The 23257-nt window shown below is 39.1% G+C and overlaps 2 protein-coding genes across 2 annotated transcripts; both read right to left on the bottom strand.

Annotated features, from left to right (window-relative positions):
- Nucleotides 1-13712: 13712 nt before the first annotated feature.
- Nucleotides 13713-17648, bottom strand: LOC145562887 (putative enoyl-CoA hydratase 1, peroxisomal). Its single transcript, XM_081623306.1, has 3 exons — nt 17164-17648; nt 14982-15264; nt 13713-14244 (listed from the first exon to the last, which is right to left on the bottom strand). Exons 1-3 carry the CDS (start codon nt 17574-17576, stop codon nt 14146-14148), a joined length of 795 nt encoding a protein of 264 aa, XP_081479432.1. The 5' UTR covers nt 17577-17648; the 3' UTR covers nt 13713-14145.
- Nucleotides 17649-20911: 3263 nt separating this feature from the next.
- Nucleotides 20912-23020, bottom strand: LOC145564591 (1-aminocyclopropane-1-carboxylate oxidase homolog 1-like). Its single transcript, XM_081624867.1, has 3 exons — nt 22254-23020; nt 21694-22011; nt 20912-21521 (listed from the first exon to the last, which is right to left on the bottom strand). The coding sequence occupies exons 1-3, from the start codon at nt 22776-22778 to the stop codon at nt 21270-21272; spliced, it is 1095 nt and encodes a 364-aa protein (XP_081480993.1). The 5' UTR covers nt 22779-23020; the 3' UTR covers nt 20912-21269.
- Nucleotides 23021-23257: the final 237 nt, after the last annotated feature.

Below are 23257 nucleotides of genomic sequence, written 5' to 3'. Positions count from 1 at the left end.
CGTCCGTTCAGGCATGCTGGAAGGGAGCTCCTTCCCCAATTTACACGAACACAAGCATATACTTTGCCTTGTAGAATTTTTCAAACTTTGGTTGTATTTTTGCAGTCCTCCTCTACTCCGAAGGCTAGGAGGAAGCAACCGGCCACGGCCACTCCTGATGCGAACGCATCCAAAAAGAGGAAGACGGTTGCTTCCAAGACGTCTTCACAAACCGCGGCCAAGGCGAAGTCGCAGACTGCTACAACGCAGTCTCAAGGAGAACAACCCCGGCTGATACAAAGCGGGGCCTCCAAGCCCGTGGAACCTGTTGCTGATCAGGTCCACGATGAGTCCGTCCCTTCGGACGGTGGGGATAAGTCAACCCCAGAAAAAATGACCGGCCGCTTCACGGTTGCGGGGATCGAGATAGTCAAAAAATCTGACTGGCTAAATGCCAGTCAGTCGGCCAGCGATGCTGATGCTGGTCGTCCAGAAAACGACGGGGAGGCCTCTTTGCCGCCCCTTCCCATCAATCTCTCTCCTCCAAGCTTCTCCACTGGTTAGCCTTTCTTCTTTATTCTTGTACCATTTGATTTACTTGTACTTGTAAATTTTAGCTAACTCTTCTTGTACGGTCGTCCGCAGACATCTCAGAGGAGTTGCAAATGAGGCTGCCCGGCCAGTCACTGACTGGCGCGGACAGGAAGGCCATGCGCGAGGCCATGGTTCGCGCGGTTCCCCAAGCGCAGCGTGATAAGCTGCGGGGAATCAATGAGGGCTTCCTCGGCCCTATGCTCAACTGTACTGCTGAGGTACGTCTCCTTTTCTCTATACCTTTTCTTTCCAACACTTAGCAAATTCTTCTATATTTGACTAAGTTTCCTTCTTCTGTCCGCAGCTCTTCCTCCGCCTGAACGCCTTCCTTGAATGGAAGGATAAAGAGAACGAGCGGCTGAAGCAGGCTTGGCTCGAGATCAGGAAGGCCGAGGATGCTGTGACGGGGACGGTCGCCGTCCAAAGGGTACATTTTGAGACCCAAATAACCGCGCTGTCTGACAAAGCGGCGCGGCAAACAGAGGACCTGGTCAAACTGGGCAAGGCACTCGAACAAGAGTCCTTGGCCAGGGAGGCCTTGAGGGTTGAAAGGGACGAGGCCGTCCTGGAGAAGGAGAAGTGGAGGTTGGGCTTCGAGGCGTCTGAAGCCTTGAAGAGCGAGCTGAAGTTGGCCCAAGCCAACCTTAAGTCTGCTCTAGATGAAGCGGACGCGCTGAAGGTCGAGGTTGAGACCTTAAGGAAGTCCATTGCGGACTATGAGGAGCAACTTAAAACTCCTCGGCCACCCAGCGCGGAAGAGGTCGTCCGCATTGAGCAAGATGCTGAAGACAGACTTAAGGCATACTTCTTCGATGCCTTTGAATTGATGGTGGACGAAGGTGAGGCCGCCTATTATGAGGAACGCTTCAAGAAGCGGCTTCAGTACGTCTGCCTCAGAGAAGAGGCAAAGAAGGCCGGCATGCCTCCTCCTGAGCTGGTAGTTACTTCCCCCGAGTCCGGAGAGGACGGGGATGAGGAGGAGGCGGACGACGGGGCTGCCAAGGCCGAGGACGCCAAGAATGCGGAGGAGCCTGCCAAAGATAATACGGCTAAGTAGAGCTCAGGTCCTCCAGCAGCCGTCTGCTCAGCTTTCAAGCTTTCCTTCTTTTCTCAGCTTACTTTGTACTCAGCTTTTTTTTATTTTTAATTTGAAGCCGCCTGTTAGAGCGGTATTGTAAACATTATGGCCGCCTTTGTGCGGTCTTATTAATGAAGATTTTGTCCGCCTTTGCGCGGTTCTTTCACCTTTGTTTCATACTTGGCAATTTTTTACAATTTTGCATTTTTTGAATGATTTTCGTACGTCTAAATATTATGCCTTTTCGTACGTTCCTAGGGGTATGCCCCTTTATTCGGTGTTCGCCTAGTCCATTCTCTAAGTGATTTGATTAACTTGGTAGTTCTTATGCCTTAAAAGGGTATGACGACTAGCAAGTTAATCAAATCATAGTAATGATTGCCCTTGGACTAGGTGAAGCACCGAATCAATTTAATTGGCCGTTCGGCTATCATTGTACGAGTAGTCCGTTGAATCTATCGCTCGGACGCACCCTAGAAATCCCAAGTATTATCTCAACTAGGAGTGTCCGTTCGGTTTTCGGTTTGGATTTAGTCCAAATCCGATCCAATCCGAAATATAATTCGGTTTTCAATTTTCCAATCCGATCCGATCCGAATTTCTCTCTTGATCCAATCCGATCCAATCCGAATTAAAATTCGGTTATTTGGATCCGATCCGAAAATCCGAATTATAATACATTATTTTTTAGCTCCTAATACAATTATAAAAATAAAGCTTTAATATAAATAAAAGTCTTTAAAATAATGATTAAAATAAATAGTTCAACGTCAAGTCATTAATTAATTAATACAAAGTCTCCCTAATTTATTTTTTGTAGTAGTAAGTATTTGAGCTAAACTTCAAAAAATGAAGAAATCCATATTTATACAAGCTTAATTTTACAATTCGGTTTTCGGTTTGGATTGGATCCAATTAGGGTCAATCCGATCCAATCCGAAAATCCGAATTTCCAAAAAATCTCAATCCGATCCGATCCGATTTAAAGTTCGGATCCGATCCGAATTGATAATTCGGTTTGGATTGGATTGGATTTCGGTTTTTATCCAAATTATGGACACCCCTAATCTCAACTTAGAGATTCCTTGCTCGGCCGGGCTAAATGCCTAGGTATGCCCTTGCCCTATTTGTAAAGGACACTTGTTTTCTACACAAGTTCGGAATACCTTGCCTCAATCGTCCGCCTAGAGTTGCTATATTGGGAGCAACCTTGCTTCCTTTTCACTTCGGCCATTTATTAAGAATGGTAAGCCGTGTTGCCATATTGGAAGCAACTTAGTAAATCATTTCATTCGGCCTTTAATCATAAATAATAATAGGCAAATAAATACAAGTAAAACAACAAATAGTTCAACAATGCCTGACTTTTCATTAATTTTGTCAAAGGTACATTGTTGTGGCCGTATGGCTTTAATTACAAGGCTCGGTCAGTAGACCTAGCTGTATAAACATCTTTTTGGCTAAGTATTTAAAGAAATAAAAACTTAAACATGATATTTCTTCAAATTGTCAATGTTCCACGTCCGTGGTATCTGACGGCCATCAATTGCCTCAAGGCGATATGTGCCGTCTCGGACTTCTTCCCTGATTCGGTACGACCCCTCCCAGTTTGGAGTCAACTTGCCGTCCTCATTGGCACGGCCAACAACTTCTATTTTTCTCAACACTAGATCCCCCATTTTGAGCGGCCGCTTTGACACTCGGCGGTTATATGCCCTTGTCATCCTTAAGCGATAAATTTCATGCCTAAGCGCCGCATTGCCCCTAGCTTCTGGAAGGAAGTCTAGGGCGGTCTTCATGGCCTCCCAATTGGTCGATTCATCATAAAGCATTACCCGCAAAGTGGGCTCGTACATTTCAATTGGGAGTACAGCCTCAGCTCCATAGACCAAAAAGAATGGAGTCTCCCCTGTAGAACTCTTTGTTGTTGTCCGTATGGACCATAGCACATTGACCAACTCGTCTGCCCATAGGCCGCCTGCTTTTTCAAGCTTGCGCTTGATCCCATTTGAAATTAGCATGTTATAGGCCTCAACTTGACCATTGGCTTGTGGTCGGCCGACTGAGGCAAAACAATGAGTAATGCCTTGGTCTCCCAACCATTCCTTGAGTTGACGTGTCTCAAACTGGGGTCCATTGTCGAACACCATTGACTGAGGTACCCCATACCGAGTGATTATGCTCTTCCAAATGAAGGCTGACACATCCGTCCATTTAATGCCCCGGACGGCCTCAGCTTCAACCCATTTAGTGAAGTAGTCTACTGCCACTAGTACATATCGTCTCTGGCCGGATGCAGGAGTATACGACCCCAAAATGTCCATTCCCCATTTAGCAAAAGGAAGCGGACTACTGATGGCTGATAGACTATTTGCTGGACGATGAATAAGGGTTGAAAATCTCTGGCACTTGTCACATTTTTTCACCATTTTCATGGCGTCCGAATTCAAGCTCGGCCAGTAGTATCCCAAATGTGTCGCTTTTTCAGCTAAGGCTCGTCCTCCAATATGTGAGCCACAATGTCCCTGATGAAGGTCGTCCAACACTTCATGCCCTCTTTCAGGAGTTATACACTTAAGGTAAGGCTTCACAAAGGCTCTTTTGAATAGTTCCTCATCCTTCATTTCGAACCAGGCCGCTCTCCTCTTCATTAGCCAACTCTCTTTTGGATCGTCCGGAAGTATTCCATCCCTTAAGTAGGAAATAATTCCATCCATCCATGTTGAGCTTCTATCTATTATCTGAACGGGCTCGGCATCAATGCTCCTTTTCTCCTTTACTTCCCAATACACTGATCTTGGAGTATCACATGATGCCGAGGAAGCCAATTTGGAGAGGGCGTCCGCTTGATGATTCTCTGAACGAGGAACTTGTCTGAGAGAGAAATGTTCTAGGCTCTCGGCCTCATCTTTTACTAGCTGCATGTACTTCATCATGGCCGGCTCCCTGGCTTCGAAGCCACCATTGACTTGGTGAACTATTAGCCGGGAGTCCAAGCATACTTCGACTTTGGTTGCCCCGGCCGCTTTACACATCCTTAGGCCGGCCAACAATGCTTCGTACTCAGCTTCATTGTTTGACGCTTGGAACTGGAATCTCAGCGCGTACTCATACTTGTCTCCCTCAGGAGATTCACATTTAATACCAACGCCACACCCGGTCGCTGTTGCACTACCATCCACAAACACTTTCCAGACCTGGTCCCCGGCCGGCTGTAGATCAGGCCGTATCATTTCAGCCAAAAAATCCGCAAAAGCTTGCCCCTTGATTGCCTTCCTTGGTTCAAACATAAGGTCAAAACCTCTGAGCTCCAAGGCCCACTTGAGCATGCGGCCACTTGCCTCTAATGTTGAGAACGGCTTCTTCAAGGGTTGGTCTGTATAGACCACAATTGAATGTGCCAAAAAATACGACCGCAGCTTCTTTGATGTCATGTATAAGGCCAGGACAAATTTTTCAATTGGGGGGTACTTAAGCTCAGCATTATGAAGTACATGGCTGATAAAATACACCGGGACCTGATGGCCGTCCCTTTCAGCAAGAAGGACGGCACTTAGAGAGTGTTCAGAGATGGCAAGATAGATGTATAGCTTCTCATTCCTGAGCGGACTGACGAGGCGAGGCAATGTATGCAAGTGACTCTGCAACTGTACGAATGCTTCCTCGGCCTCCTCTGTCCACTCGAACATGGCTTTCTTCTTAATGGTTTGAAAAAAGTAACGACACTTATCCCCTAACCTTGACAAAAATCTTCCAAGGGCTGCTAAACAGCCGGTCAGTCTTTGCACTTCCTTGATTGTTCTCGGAGACTTCATGTCAAGGACGGCTTGAATTTTTTCAGGGTTGGCCTCAATTCCACGTTGATCACTCAAAAATCCGAGAAACTTGCCGGACTCAACACCAAATACACACTTCTTTGGATTTAACATCATCTTATGCCGCCTGAGTTCGGTGAACGTTTCTCGTAGATCCTTGAGATGGTGGGCCGGCTCTTTTGACTTGACAATCATGTCATCAATGTATGCCTCCATGTTTCGGCCAAGCTGGTCCCTAAAGACTGTATTAACAAGCCTCTGAAATGTAGCAAGGGCGTTCTTGAGGCCGAATGGCATAACTTTGTAACAGTACAACCCCTGCTCGGTCACAAACGCTGTTTTCTCTTGATCTTCTTCCCACAAAGGGATTTGATGGAATCCGGAGTATGCGTCCATGAAACTCATTAGGGCGTGTCCGGCCGTAGATTCAACCAAACGGTCAATCTTAGGCAAGGGGAAGCTATCCTTAGGACACACCTTGTTCAAGTCCGTGTAATCCACGCACATCCTCCAAGTCCCATTCGGCTTTTTCACAAGAACTACATTGGCCACCCAATCTGGGTAAAAGCATTGCCGAATGAAACCGGCGTCCAGCAGCTTTTTCACCTCGGCTGCGGCCGCCTGATTCCTCTCTTCTCCGTGATTCCTCTTCTTCTGGCGGACAGGCTTTATCAGAGGATTCACGGCCAACTTGTGCACGGCCAGGTCAGGACTTATTCCTGGCATTTCACCAACTTCAAACGCAAACACATCTTTGAATTCTCTTAACAGCTGGACTAACTCATCCCCAAGCAATCCCAAGGCTATAGTGCCAACACTAACTGTCCGTTCTGGGTGGTTGGAGTCAAGCACTATATCCTGGTGGCTGCCGGCCGGCTGGGGCCTCAGCTCATCTGGCCGGCCGACAGTCATTAATTGCTAGGCTTCTTCTGCCCTGGCCGCCTTACGCTTCTGGCCGACCTGGTATGCTGGGAGTGAGGTTCCTTCTTCCTTAGGCTCGGACAATTTTGGGCCGCGTGCTGTTGGCTTCACGGCCAGCTGATTACATTCCTTAGCCATTTTCTGACTTCCTTGAATTGTCCCAATTTTTCCGTCCGACCTTTCAAACTTCAGCAACATCAAGTGGGGGACTATGACCGCCTTGGCTGCATTGAGAGTGGGGCGACCAAGGATGACATTGTACCCGGTTAACTCTTTTACCACAAGGAAACGGACGACCATGTCTCTTCCTTCTCCCTTCTGCCCGAAACGGATGGGAAGGTCAATCCGTCCGACTGGATGAATGATATTCCCCACAAATCCTACTAAGGGGTGAGTTATATCTTGGAGAGCATCTTCTGGGAAGCGTAAATTCCTCAAAGCAGAGAGGCTGATAATATCGGCCGAACTCCCCGTATCAATCAATATTCGTCCCACCTCCAAATTCGCTATCTTCATTACAAAGACCATGGGATCATTGTGCAAAGCCCTGACCTCTCCACGGTCAGCCTCACTTATGATCACTTCAGGAAATGGCTCGGCCTTGACGGCGTCCGTTTGCATCACATTTGACAGGTTTCGAGCGTCCTGCTTGATTCCTTTCATGGTTGGGCCGCCTGAAGCAAAGCCTCCTGATATCACGGCAACAAAACCTGAATCAGTGCTATTCCCATCATCTTCCCTGTCATTTTTCTTATCACTTTGTTGCTTTTTCTCGAACGTGTTGTCTGTCCGTTTGAAGGTGAATTTGGACTTGGTCACATAGGGTTTCAGCAGACCCTTGTTGGCCAACTTATCCAACAGCCTCTTCAGATTGATACACTCGTTCGTGTCATGACCTACATCCTTGTGGTAATGACAATACTTGTTCTTGTTTCTGTACTGGGCCGAGCCTCTCAAAGGCTGAGGCTTCTCAAACTCAAACTTGTCTTTTATCTCCATCAAAATGGAGTAGCCATCCTTGTTGAACTCATACTGGGGCTCGTACGTCTTGCTTTTCTTTGACTTGGGTTGCTTGTCATCAGCCACCTAGGTTTCTTTTCTTTTATTTCCTTCCCTCTTTCGGCCGACCGAGTCTTGCTGAGAAGATTGCTTCTTCTCAGCCCCCTTGGCCGGCTGTTCTGATTTGGTGAGCGAACAAAAGTCCGCGGCCTCAATATAGGCTTCGGCTTCCCGCAATACACCTGCGTATGACCGAATCTTTTTTCTTACCAAATCAAACTTAAAACCATTATGCCTTAATCCCCGGAGAAATTCTGAGTAAGCCATTTCGTCCGGAAGATTATGAATTTAGGCTTTTTCTTGGTTAAATCTTTGGACATACGAGCGTAGTCCTTCATTCTTTCCTTGGACAATTGTGGCCAAGTTGAGACTTGTCTTTCTTGGTGGGATGTTGTATGAGAAGTTTTCCACAAACAACAAACTGAGGGTGGTAAAACCATTGATGCATCCGGCTGGAAGGCTGTTAAACCAATCCTGGGCCACCCCTTTGAGAGTGGCCGGGAAGCATCTACACCATGTAGCATCATCTACACTTTGCAAGTACATCAAGTTCCTGTACGAAGTAATGTGTTCCTCTGGGTTGCCCGTACCATCATAGGCACCCACTAGTACACTCTTCACTTTTGCTGGTTGAGGAGACGCTAGTATGTCTTGCGAAAACGGAGGCGGCTTATCTCCCAAATTCAACAAACGTATTTGCCAATCGATGGGCTGAGGCTGAGCGGACGTTCTAGCCAGGTAGGGAGCTTGGCCGAACATCTGACCATACGGCCCATATTGCCCAAAGACTTGGGGAGTTGGCTGTATCAACCCATTGATTACTTGAGGGGGCTGATATTGTAATGGCTGAACTGGAACGGGAGTGTTAGTATGAGCAGCTTGACTCCTGCTGGAAACGGCCGTGTTGGTGTATTGGGAGAAGGATTGGTTGGAGACTTCATCCGGCATGGTTGGGGTAGAGGCCGTGTCAGAGTATGCGGCCCTCTCCCTTTGCCTGTGCCGAATGTAATCCCTTGCGTCTTTGAAACGCTGTGACGGCTCAGTCTCAACTCTTGTCGGCTGTCTGCCCCTCCCCCCAGCCGACTGTGTTTTCGCCAGCAGGCTAGAGAAGTTGGTCCGTGGGACTCGGGGAGACCTTCCATGCGGACGGCGGAATGGGGTGTTACCAGCATTAGTTGCGTTGGTCTTGTTGTTGGCTTTCTTGGAAGTGCCTCCTCTCCCCTTTTGCTGGGTAGCCGCCAACTCCTTGCGGAGCTTAGTAAGCTCGGCCATTAGGGTAGCTGGGGTGACAGGAGGTTGTTCGGCCTCTTCAAATGGCAGTCAAAGGATTGCTTGAATGTATGGTAGTACGTATGTCTTCTACATATCCGTCCTCGCCTGGGCGAGGACCAGTATTAGGTGTCTGACCATCTAGTGCCATAACGGACGAGTATCCCCATAGACGGCGCCAAATGTTTCGGGGTTTTTTGTGAACTCCTCGGATACTGGTCACGTTTTCCTGGCACCGAGACGTGGACACCTGCAAAACAACGAATATTCCGTTTATCGGAATATTCGCCTCCGACGATCAAGTTAGAGATCAGAAATCGGAAAAGCTAGAGAGAGAAAGTAGAGAGAAGTTGGAGCTCTTTAATGCTCTATATTTTCGTTATGTCACAATCCACCCCTCCCATCATAAATGATTGGGGTATTTATAGGGGTGGGAACATGTACCCCTCTAGGGTTTATGCCCTGGAATTTCGTGACATGATTGGCTGCGCAATCAGAGGTTGCCACATGTCATGGGGGGCGCCGTTTTACGGCTCTCAAGGGTTTCTCGGGGTTTGGGCCTGAGGTCATCAGGGCCTTTTTCTCTTTCCGATGTTGTATTATGGCGTTTAGAGATGGCTGACATGTGTCACCCTGACGTGTGGACACGTGTCTCACTCTCATAGGGCCACGTGTCGCCTTTTAACTGGGCCACGTGTCACTATGAGATTGGGCCACGTACCTGGGGTATTTTTACCCTAAACATTAACTGACTCGTTTATTTATTTCATTGGATTTAGCAATAGACAAGGTTGTCCAACCCATGTCCCATTTGGAACATCAATAAAGAGAAACCCCATGCCTTCTTTCGGAAACATCAATAAACATCCAACGACCACGGGCGTGAGTCCGTGACCGTAGTTAGTATGAGATCTCACCTAACTCCTAGTTTTAGAAAAATAATATTTGAAAGAAGAGACTCGTAGATCAGACGACCTCGAGAAAAGTACACGGCTAATACCCCATGTACCCCAACCCCTGATTGTCATTACTCCAGAAGTGCACCAATCCAGAGTTTTATTGCTCATCCATCTTGCACTTTACGTGATTTACAGGTTTAAACTTGGTGATGACTCATATGCATAACAATACAATCAATCCAATATCAATTCAATCAAGTAAAACAACTTTTCAATTTCAATTCTTGATTTATTAGTGGCAAGCAACATTTATTATTTATTCCATTACTACCTCGGTGTATAAACACCTTGAGTGCATAAGGCACCCCAAAACCTTAATCTCGTCTTACAAGACTTGAATTTCTCCTTTACTCATCCTTTTTACATAATCCTGAACGAGTAATAATTTGATCTTTACACCAATCACATATCTTTGCCTTTAAGCGCACCTTGCATAAATAAAGCACAAATAATACTTGCATTATAAACTCGTGCACATCATTTGAAATTCACAATGTATAACCAGACAATTTAACTCAGTCAATCCTATGCATAATACTAAGTTCTCGATCCGTCCTTAAACATGCACCTAAAAAGTCCGGTTGGCCACTTTAAAACTAGAAGTCGCCTTCTACAAAGTCCTCTCCTAAACCAAACAATTAGGAATAAATCAATACCAAAGCAATTAAAATTACAGCAATACTAAACTACTTTAAAACCTCTTAAATTACCAAAACAAAGTCTTTAGATTGTCCCCAAAAATCAAAGTTAGTAATATAACATCCCAACTTTAAGTTTACATGTTAGAATTATGAAAATATAGTGTTTTATATCAAATTACAGCAACTTTAAAATAGGTAATTAAATCTGGAATTTTGTTTTAAATATATAAAATAACCCCATAAGCATAATTGCTTGAAATAGTCATTATATAGCAAGTTAGTGTGTTAAAAACCCAAGAATATATCAATTCAATGCAACTAGAGGCTTCAAAATAAAATGTATAAAATCTGAAAATTATTTTTAAAGTTAGAATATCAAGTTCAAAGCTTTTTTAATCCCAAAATACCCACAATAATTATTTTATAGGTTTAGAAGCATAAAAACATGAAATTAACACTACTTGTTCATAAAAATTGAAACTTTAATAAATCTGAAAATTAATATACAACCAAAATAATCATACTTTGACATACTTTGAACATAGAATAATTAGGTAATTTGTTCAGTACGTTATTAAGTCTTAAAACATGAAAATCAACACTTTAAACCCTAAATTCATACATACCCAAATCTGAAAATTAACATAATAATTTAAACATGTTAAAACCCATAAATTTATAATCTTTTGTAATTTATACATAGTATTAAAGCCTAATAACAATAATTTTATAATTGAAATCAAATAAAAAATTGAATCTTTAAATCAAAATAACAAGAATAAAGGAAGAGAAATAAGAGGAAGGAGAAGAGAGGAAGGCGAACTGCAGGGAGGGAGGGAGGCTTCTGGGCGGCGCGGCGGCTGCTGGGCGGCGCGGCGGTGCTGGGCAGCGGTGCAAGGTTGGTGTTTGTTTTTTTTTGTCTTGCTGAATGTCGTGAAGGAGGATGAAGAGAGTGAGGGTTTTCCCTTTTTTTTTTTTCTTTTATCACACGTGAAAGAGGAGTAGAGAAGTTAAGGTGGTTTTTTTTTTTTTTTTTATAAAAGTTGGGCCTAAATTCCTAACCCAAGTAGAATTAGGAGTAGGAACTTGCAATTTGGGTTTGAATAAGAGGAATTAAGTGTTTGGGCTAATCACAAATTAATAGTTTTAGTTTGAAAATAATTAAAATCTTAATACTTTACCTCAAATAAAATTCATACTTATAAAATAGGAAAAATATAAAAGTATTTGTAAAATAAATACTAAATAAATACATTATTATTAAATTGAAAATATGGGGGATTACATTAATAGTCCGTAATTCGATAAAGTTTAACCATGATGATAAAATTATACGGAGTGCATTAATTATGAATGTGTTTAGTACTGTATTGTACTCCGTATTTGAAATAATCGTGTCACGTAAAACATCGAGAGTTTAGAACATACTAAGGGCCTGGTCATATTTACTGAACTGATTGGAGCTGAACTGAACTGAACTGAACTAAGCTGAAATGAATATTTTATGAGAGAGGGAAATTAAGAGATGAACTGAACTGATTGAAACTGAACTGAAATGAACTAAACTGAACTGATTGGAGCTGAACTGAACTGAACTGAACTGAAAATAAGTAAATATGAACAAGCCCTAATATTAGGGCATGTTATGACTGGACTGAACTGAACTTAGGACCTGGTCTCTTTTGTTTATTTTTCGGTTTAGTTCAGTTCGGTTCAGTTCAGCTCCTAATTTCATTCTCTTATAAAATATTCATTTTAGTTCAGTTGATTTCAATCTATTAGAACGGACCCTTATTAGAGTTGAACTGAACTGAACTAAATATTTTATGAAAGAAGGAAATTAAGAACTAAACTGAGCTTATTGGAGTTAAATTGAACTAAAAATAAGCCGAAGAGAACAGACCCTAAGATTGTTTGATACTCGTATTTATTGAACTTAAATAATACTGTATGTTAGTATGTTACTATAGTTTTAGTAGTACTACTCCGTATTCTAGAGTACTTTATTTGTAAATTAAAAAGCTAAAGTTATAGACGAGAATAGAAGTGCAATATTAAAATTTAAAATAAATTTACTCGCTATTTTAGTAACTTTTTTTACGGTGTATTTTAGGTAAGTCTATTTAATGATTATGTATACACTTATGGTTGCATTGCACAAAAATAGTCTAGGATTACATATAATAAAGTGATATTAGATAATATTTAAGCAAGTAGATACCTCATTACATTTTAGATCTCCGTTCCTTTTAGAATCTAGGTATATATAGTATTTTTCCTAAACAAAAAAGGTATATATAGTGGAACATTTCTTTTTTACAAAGTTATTGCCCAAAAGCAACAACTTTGTTAATTTTAGGTTGCGTGTGTATCACATCTCATAACGCAATTTACAATAAGTTTATACAGTGCGTAGCAGTGAAAGTTTAGCTACTAAGGCCCTGTTCTATTCAGCTTAAAAAAAAATAATAAGTTCAGTAAAAATAAGTTCAGTTCAGTAAAAATAATTTCAGTTCAGTAAAAATAAGTTCACAGTAAAATTAATTTCAGTTCAGTAAAAATAATTTCAGTTCTGTAAAATTCAGTTTTCTTAAAAAAGAATTATAATAGAAAATCAGTAAAAATAATTTCAGTTCAGCAAAAATAATTTCAATTCAATAAAATTAATTTAAGTTCAGTAAAAATAATTTCAATTCAGCAAAAATAATTTCAGTTCAGCAAAATTAAGGTGAAGAGAACCGGGCCTAAATTTACAATAACCTTGAATTTTCATAATTAATTTTTGTTACCTCATAAAACAAAAAACTAGGCGTAGAAATAGTGCGTAGTAGTGAATGTTTAGCTACTAAATTAAAGAGTATTAATTGTTGATATTGATTTGGAAAGTTGATGGACGATGATTGGAATGTTTTCTGAGTAGGATTTGGTAGACGGTTTTAAAGTGGTGAATCCCTGTTTAGGGAAAAAGGTTGAAAAACAGCCTAATTTGGGAAAAACTTATACAAAAAGAGTAGGTGATATCTGCAGAAACTTTTGACCTAACTCTAACTCACATTAGTAAAGTTAGTAGTGACCACGAAGCTTGCGTAAATTTGTTGCTTATTTTAGATTTTAATAGTCATTTTATGATGAAGATGAATAAAATGAGTATACAAAATAAAATCATTTGGCTGATCCACCTCTGCACTTTTCTATTTTAATGAAATCTATTACAGGAAGCAATATACTTCTCCAATATCACAGAATCATATTCATGGATAATAACCCATAGTCACATTGTCATTTGTAAAGAATTACGGAGTAGTTGTCAAACTTGTTACGATAGTAACTAGTACAGAGTAAGTTTTAAGAAAAAATGACAACTTTTTCGAATATCCTAAAATTGTATGGAGTAGAATTTAAAACAAAATAAAAGAAGACAACTTTTTTAGATATCTTCAGAAACTTATTGTAATACTACCTCCGTTTTATATTATTTGCAACGATTAGACAGTTTTCCTCTCTACTTTATGTCAAATCGTTACAAATAATATGAAATGAAGGCAGTAGATTATTAAACTATTACAATATTAATGTGAAAATGGTACAATATGTAGATTATTGATCTGAAACCTTAATGTCATACGCAGCAACTTTAGAGTCTCCAGTGATCACTGAACAAGATCGACATCAAGGTGAAAGGAAGTCTCGAGTGATCACTGAACAAGATCGACAACAAGGTGAAAGGAAGTCTCCAGTGATCACAGAACAGTATTTAGTATTTACAACATGGTGAAAGGCTGTCTCCAGTGATCACTGAACACATAAAACAAAGTGAAAGGATACCATTTTTACAGCTTGGACCGTCCTGCATTTCGCCCAGCTATGAAGTCCTGCATTTTCTTAAACTGCTCTTTTGTCATTCCATCATAATAACTATGAGCCCTCGCCTGTAAGATAGAAGAATAATCTACATGGTAAGTTTTAAGCAAATGACACATATCAGTTGGAAATGAACATGACAAAACATTACAGATTCATCAGTTAAATATCTAAATTCCTGGAGAAAAATGAGATACAAACATACAAATATACAATTACTACATTGTAAGTTTGTAACTGCAACTTCTTTCATTACTAGAATTATAAACAGTTCAAATGGTACAAATATAAAACTATACAAATACACAGTTCGAAATTGGGAAAATGTGCACATTCTCAAGTCCTCCAATTGATCAGATGATATCCAAACAATGACCTCCAACTCACAATCAAATAGATTCTTTAGCTGTGATCTGAGGAGATAGCATACTTACCCAACAACTAGCCAAATGCAAAACGAGAAGCAACAAAAAAATCTCATACACTATAATTTATATGGGAAAAAGTTGGTAAGTAACTCTGAAAACAAGAGTAGAGTTCTTACAACCACTTGGCTCTTTTCAAACTTCAGCTAAAATGGGAAAGAAAATTGTAAGCTTTAACAAGAAATACCCTTTTGAAAGAAAGCATGCTAAATTTAATTATCATTACAATCTAGAACAATATAGCTTCATTGGGGATGTGAAAGTCATGCAATTACACTATTAATAAGCAAGGTTCTCATTAAATTCATAAACTAATTACCCAGAACTCACCAGAAAACATAATCAACAAAAAAGCCCATGAGCTCGAATAAGTTAAATACCTTTTCCAGTGCAAGTGCATCACCTAAGCTGAGCTTCAGACCATCATTAATGACTGATTTATACTGCAACACTAGGTCTTGGTTGTTCTTTGCAATTGAGGCTGCAATTTCCTGAGCTTTTTTCATCAGTTCACCGACTTCAACTACATAATTAACAAATCCCAATTTTTCAGCCTGCTCTGCAGTCAAAGGAGTGGCAGACAGTGACACTTCACGAGCTTTATTCGGTCCTATAATGCGAGAAAGCTTCTGTGAGAGTCCCCATGAAGGAAATATACCAAATCTGCAGTATTAGCACACATGAATAGATGGTGAATAAACTATGAACAAATTATAAAACAAAAATTATAAGCACTAGTAACTAAAGCCAAATAAAAGGACATGTTTCCAGTGAGAGCATATAGTAGTTTTCTGCAACACACACGCAACACAACAAAAAAAAAAAAAAAAAAAAAAAAGCGACAAAACCTAAGATTATTATACTGACTTTTCGCCTCAACTTAATTATAATGGCCAAGGAGAGGGAGAAACAACAAAACAATAAAATTATGTGTTTGGCAAGGCATTCATAGAGGAAGGGGAGGTGAGGAAAAGAACAGGCTTGCAGTATTATTATTTGAACTTTGAAGTCCTTCTAACATTGTTTGGAAGAGGTTTATTAAATTCTTTCCTCTCATTCCACGTCCAAATGAGGGAAAATAGGCCCCTTAGTTTCACTTTCTTCCAATTCCTAATCTGAATACTTTAACAACTCATAAAGCATGTGAGCTATGCAATTTTGGTTGATGAAATGATGGGATTTCATGATCTGCCAGATTCAAAGTAATCTGGAACTAATTTCCATAATTTTTTCCACATGTTTTCATACTCCCCTAACTTTATGATCACTAGACTAGCTGCATTTATTTTCCAAAATGAAATTAGAGAATGAATTCCACTTCAATTCCTCTTGTTGACTTTCCTCGTTTTGTTCTTGGCCTAATCCACAAATTGCAAATTCACATTCCAGTTTCCCCAGCTATCTCTTAATTTTACCCTTCTTTTGTTGATTCTGGACTAATCTGGATGCCTATCTGTGGTATGCCTGACTATAGTATATCGTTTATAGTTGCACCGGAATTTACAATGGTCTCCCTAGCTTTCTGCCTGTTTCTCAGTGTTCACTAAATATTGAGTGGGATTATTCCAACAAGGTGGCCTTTGAATAAACATTCATGCTTAATATAGTATTGATCAAACTCTCTAGGACAAGGCTAACACTGTGCTCCATCAGTTTGCTCAGGCACTACAATCTTATTGGCTACATTAATAGTAACAATTTGGACAGCATTTGCCTCACGAAACTAACCACACTCATTTCCTTATAAAAAAGTTCATATTGTCATGCATTTGCTAAGCCCGTGCAACAAGTGAGCTACACAATTGTTAATCCCGTGTAGCAAGTTGAGCCACACGATTGTTATCGACTCTATAAGAGATATGTAGACAAGCAATTTCTGCATAAACTCTCCTAAACCGTGATTGAAACATCATTAGATTCTGAGCAAGTAGATTTTCCCTATCAAATGCCTAATCAAATTCACTAGGAAACTCAAGCAAAATTGACGTGCCTGATTAGTGGATGAAATTACAGCAATCTTATATCTAGTTCTGTAACTCCTAATTTGCCCCAACTTACACTGTAATTTCCCCTCTGCTTCTACATATGTATCATTCCTAATTTTCTACTTCAATGACATTTGCAATTCCCTAGCAGCACATAAATTTACGTGCACCCAAGACTATTTTTTTAGTTCTCAGAGAGCCCCAAGGCCCCCAAATCACATTTGTTGGACAATTGCAAGTTCCACCACACAATTTGTTATACCTAGAGTTACATACACCCAACACTATCTCCGCTCATTCGGACAGCTCCCAATCACAATTCCTGGATATATTAATTAATTAAGATTTAAGATTATAACAGTCCAAATATCAGCAAATAAAACATTGACATAAACAAATTGATCAACAACGATCCCCTTTTCCTAGCAATATACTTATCTATCAATATAATCAGAACCCGATATCAAATAACTCCCATAAACAAGAATCATGCTCCAAAATTCAATAAATTCTCAACAATTACATAAACCCAAATCATTAAACACCCCAAAAATTAAATAAAAATAAAAATTATTACCTAGCATGAGTATCAATAAACTTGGTGTTTTTAGCAGCAACAATGATATCACAAGCAAGAGCAATCTCAAAACCAGCAGTAACAGCAAACCCAGAAATAGCCCCAATTATAGGCTTCTTACAACGCTCCATCTGAGCCACAGGATCACCCTCGATATCCTTAACATCACCTTTGAATACGTCTTCCGCAGCTGTCAGATCAACCCCAGAACAGAAGGCCCGACCCGAACCCGACAAGATGATGACTTTGACGAATTCATCAGCGTCGAGGGATTTGAATGCTTGAGCTAATGATCTCATCATGGATCTGGTCAACGAATTTAGGGATTTGGGTCGGTTTATTATTACTTGGGCTATACCAGTTGTGGGTTCTTGGGTTACCATTATCAGATTTTCTGAAGTGGGTTTCTCCATTGTTGCTGGTTTTGGATGAAGGTGGAACCAATTTTTTTTTTTTTTTTTTTTTGGTAAATAGTACGGAGTATATAATGTCTTTGTTTTTATACTACTCGTTGTATTTGCTATGAGATCAACTATCGGTTGATCAAGGCGGTAGCATTGAGGGACGAGGACTCTAGCTAGGACGGCGATGTTGGAAAGTGTGCTAATAATTAAGGATTCAACTTGTTTCATAATTTAGAGATGGGCACGGGACCGACACGACTAGGCCCGCCCGGCATGGCACTGCCACCGGCGTGGCATGGTACGAGTTGTTCAAAATAAAACATAAACATAAATTAATAACATTATTTACGTAAACTTGAGTTGTTCAAAATAAAATATATATATCGATTTTTGTTTTATATATATACATATATAAAAAAATTTAAAAATTAAAAATTTACGGGTTGGCCTGCGGCCCGGCCTGGCACAGCACGGCCTGCACGTGGGCCGTGCCGTGCCGTGGACTGGGGTGTGCCAAAATTTGGCACGACACTGCACGACCCGTCACGAAGCCGGCCCGGCACGAGCCCTGCCTATGAACGGCCAGGCACGCCCCGCGATGGCACGGCACAGCACGATGCCCACCTTTATTTCATATACCTACTTAATTGCTAAAGGAAAAAATATGTCAAGTCAAGTGATATCATTTAATATTAAATAAAAAAAAAGATTAATTGAAATATAATCTATTTATTAAAGTTACTAATTTCAAATCATAACTAAAAACTCAAGATATCGCCGATACTGATAACTAGTTTACATATAAAGTGAAAGGCAAACGTAATAACATTGTTTAACATCATGCATAAAGAGCTACATACTCAACAATTTTCTAAAATTTGTGCCACAACAAACCAATAACTTATTAAAATCAAAATACAAACTTAATGAAATAAGTTGGAAGCCTAATGACTCTCTTATTCACCCATAATATTCTATATTAATTATAAACTTACACGTAAAATCCACGCTTAAAAAGCCATGGTAAAAACGTGTAATCCTACATTTATTTCTACTATCATTAAACATAACTACGTCCAACAAGTTAAATAAACCAATTGAACTTTGAAATTCAAAAAGGTTCACATAAAATGTATGTAGTGAAATATATGTTCGATTCCTCTCTAAAGGACAAATGGACTACTTGCACGAACTTAAGTAAATGTAGATCAAAGCCTAAAATGTAAGAGGGGAGAGGTGCCATCAAGTCCTTTTTCCAAGAAGTAGGTATCATACTCTTTCGCCGTAATCTCATGATACTTTGGAGGATTTTCTTCTGATAATAACTAGCCTTTTAACCCGTTCGATGCACGGATTGTTACTAAGGTTATTTTTCTTGAAAAGTGTCGGTGTTGTGGAATTTAGTTAGGTATATATACATAGATATTGTATACGTAGGGCATGAAATGACACATTGGTTTAAGGTATATTTAAGTTTAGGAGATGAAAAGACTATTTTATTGTTAATGTAATTAACACTAATTAGTTTAACTTTAATTTATTATATTGAATATGAAACACTCAATTTTCTTACTTAAATTTGTAAGTTTTAGAATCCATAAATATTAAAGACTCAAACATTATTTATATATTTTGTTTTTATATTAAAATGAAAATTTAAAAAGAAAGGATTAAGGGCATGTTCTCATTGACTGAACTCAGCTGAACTGAACTGAACTGAATTGAGCTGAGCTGAACTGAACTGAACTGAACTGAGTTGAACTGAACAGAACACTGAACTGAACTGAAATGAATATTTTATAAGAGAAGGAAATTAGGAGCTGAGCTGAACTGAACTAAACTTAACTGAACTGAACTGAGCCGAGCTGAACTGAATTGAACTGAACTGATTTTCAACATAAGATAACAGATCCTAAGTTAGGTGACACATATGAGTGATTATGGTGACATGTGGCTTAGTATATAAAGTTAGGTGACATGTGGCTTAGTATATAAAGTTAGGTGACATGTGGCTTAGTATAGATTTGTAATTTGTGTTTTTAAATACTAACTATAGATTCTTTGATGGGCCTAAACCTTGTAGAAGTCTCTTGAAAAATGTGGTGAAAAAGGATGCCACTAATATTCTTGGTCCTTTGTAGTTAGCAAGTACTCTGTGTTCCCCACTTTTGAATGTGTTGTTTGATACGAACTGAAATTAAAAACTATGCATTAAGCTTGTAACTCAAATGATTGCTATCGTAAACTATGCATTTAACTTATTTACCTGTAAGTGATCCCCTATATTAATGACTAAAGCTCCGGGAGTAGGAGGAACATCAACCCAATGGTGTTGAATATGGATGGAGTAATACAAATTACAAATATTGATAAAACAAACAGAAATTATAGAAATTAGAGGTTGCCACGTGGCATATTAGTCATTAAGGGCATTTGGTGACATTTTTCTTAAACTCAGGAGTATTTGGTGTATTTGAAAGTTTTGATTGGTATTTGGTGAATAAAAAAATTAATCAGGGGCATTTCATGAAATTTCCGTTCATTATATTGGAGAAAATGGAAACATAATAATTGTCCATCCTCACAAACAAGGGAGGGACGCAAGAAAACACTACATCAGAATAATGCTTAATTGATATTCTTAAATTCATTTCAAATACAAAGCAAAACCCACAATATATAACCATAATTAAATTCTTCACATTAAAGAGTTCGCATTAAAAACATTTTTTAATTTGTACATTACATTGAATTAATTACCCAAAAAAATAATATAAAAATTATTTTTGGCGATAAATAAATATATAATTAATTATATCTTTACGTAATTTGTTAATTAACCATATAGTTTTACGTAATTTTTCATTGTTCATCAGTGTTTTATGGGATGATTAGAAATTTGTTTGTAAAACATTGATAGTAAGTGCTCTAAAAAATAATAAATTCTTGTTTTTAATTATAGGTCAATGCTGATTGGCTTCGTTTTTGTACAATATACAGGCCTACGTGAAGTTGATTGGAAAAGAGTTTGTGCCAAACTATGATGAGTTGGTTACCGTAACATAGAAATACATGGGGGAGATCCCGCATTCGCTATGCAATATTGCATGCGTAACGGGGTCTTCTAATCTCGTGATAAAAAGGATCCATTCGAATCTTTCGGAGACCTTGCTCCACTGTAAGGGTATTTGCGAATTTACCCATTACGGGAGGAATTCCTCGTGCGAGGAATCGCTCAACAACCCGTAATGGTGGCAATAAAATGTGATCGAGGGTTGACCAACTATCAAAGAGTATGTTTAATTACTTTTTATTTATTTTTTTATATCATTAATTAGGTGTAATTAAGGAGATAATAATAATTTCATTTCAATTAATTAGGGCATTTATAAGCCATCATCACCATGGTTTCGAGGAGGCACCCACTTGGTGAATGCTATTGGCTATGATAGGTCTACGTTTGTCCAACAACAAGCTAATATTGAGGTCTACGTTTGCACAACCAAACTCCCATGTGTCATAGGAGTCCAAGCTAACTAAGCTGGTACACTATCACTAAACATAATTATGTCCAACAAGTTAAATAAACCAATTGAACTTTGAAATTCAAAAAGGTTCACTAAAATGTATGTAGTGAAATCTATACTCGATCCCTCTCTAAAGGACAGAGGGACTACTTGCACGAACTTAAATTAATGTAGATCAAAGTCTGAAATGTAAGAGGGGAGAGGTGTCATCAAGTCCTTTTTCCAAGAAGTAGGTATTATACTTTTTCGCCGTAATCTCACGATACTTTGGAGGATTTTCTTCTGATAATAGTTCTTTGATGGGCCCAAACTTTGTAGAAGTCTCTTGATAAAATGTGGTGAAAAAGGAAGCCACTGATACTCTTGGTCCTTTGTAGTTAGCTAGTACTCTGTGTTCCACACTTCTGAATTTATCGTTTGATACCAACTGAAAATAAAAGCTATGCATTAAACTCGTAACTCAATTGATTGTTATCTCAAAATACTACCTCCGTTACATATTATTTGCAACGATTTAACATAAAGTAGAGAGGAAAAATGTCTAACTGTTACAAATAATGTGTAACGGAGGTAGTATGCATTATTTGAAACTTGTTTACCTGTAAGTGATCTCCTATATTAATGACTAAAGCTCCGGGAGTAGGAGGAACATCAACCCAATGGTCATGATAAAGAACTTGTAGACCACCAATTTGATCTTGTAACAAAATAGTTAAGAAGACACTATCAGCATGTTTTGCAGTACCCATTGTTAATTCGGGTTGTGGACATGCCGGATAATATTGACCCACAACGTTTAGGCCTTCGGCACAACCAATGTCACATAAATTGGTTTGTTGCAGCCCAAGTGACTCTGATAATAGCCCAAACAACACCTTTCCAAGTTTCATCACTTGACTTGAATACTTTGGTACTATCTCCTTGCATTTTCATTTAATTTATGATGATATATGACGTTATAATTAAAATGTCTATAATTATAATTTTTTTATTGTGCCTTTATTCTTAAAGTGATGAAAAAACTCAAGGAATATAATAACACAATATTTCGATAATAAATGATATTTTTACGTTGTATACCTTACCGTTTCCCTAAAAGATAAAACAATGTGATAACTAATTATGAATACAAAAGGTCGAAGGAGATATGAGAAGAGACAAACCTGCAAGGGGGAGGGAATTCATCGGGGTGAGGAGGATTAGGAACCATTGTACAAGCAATAGTGTCTCTCCAATTAGTTGCAGGCCCGGTGTAAAGATCAGTATTGCTATGATAAGCAACCTTGTTATTGGCATAATCTCTTGAATAATAACCCTTCTTAACCTCATCATCTAGCTCAAAAAACCCTTTTACACCTTTCAATGTATCCGCCATAACTTCATCAAGAATCCCATGATTTATAACTTGAAAAAATCCCCATGTTTCCGAGGCTTCTCTAATCTTATCGACAACCTTCTTCTTATGATCCAAATCATTTTCGCTCACGCAAAGATCAATGATTGGAAATTGAAACCTAGCATCATTAGAAGTGCTTGTTTTTTGAGGTAATAGTCGTTTAGAAATTGGGTGAATGAAGATGGAAGGAATGGTAGTGACACCAGCATCAACAATTCCTTTAACTCCTAATTTAGTTTCATCAAATGCTCTTAATTGTGCTTCTCGGTCACCCATATTAGTAAACATCTTATTTAGTTTTATTGGTTGGCTAATAAGGGTAATACACTTAGAATGTAAAGGTTTGGTTGGCTAAGGATTAATACACTTGGAACATCTAATTTATATACTTGTATATGGTTGCAAAGGTTGCTATTAAGTGACAAAAATAAAGTGTTGCCGCTTTTTCGGTTTTTCCACTACGTTTATTTTCTTTTCTTGGACTCCAAGGATGAGTATATCTAACAATAAACAGTAAGAAATGAAGAAGACCATATGTGATTATTCTAACAATAAAGTGTTGCTTTTTCGGTTTTTCCACTATGTTTATTTTTTAAACAATCACTTTTATCCTAACACTTGAAAAGCCAGCACACCTAGGTTGAAAATAATTATATACACTTGAATGCATGCATGGTGTATTCACGGGTAATTTTTTTGCTCATTTGATGATTAAATGATCAATAATCATCAAAATAAATGGACAATATTCTTAGGTGTACTGTGTA

The sequence above is a fragment of the Chenopodium album genome, chromosome 10, assembly GCF_948465745.1.
Source record: "Chenopodium album chromosome 10, dcCheAlbu1.1, whole genome shotgun sequence".
Classification (NCBI taxonomy): Eukaryota; Viridiplantae; Streptophyta; class Magnoliopsida; order Caryophyllales; family Amaranthaceae; genus Chenopodium; species Chenopodium album.
Note: the sequence above shows the minus strand (reverse complement) of the source record. Positions and strands in the feature narration are given on the sequence as shown.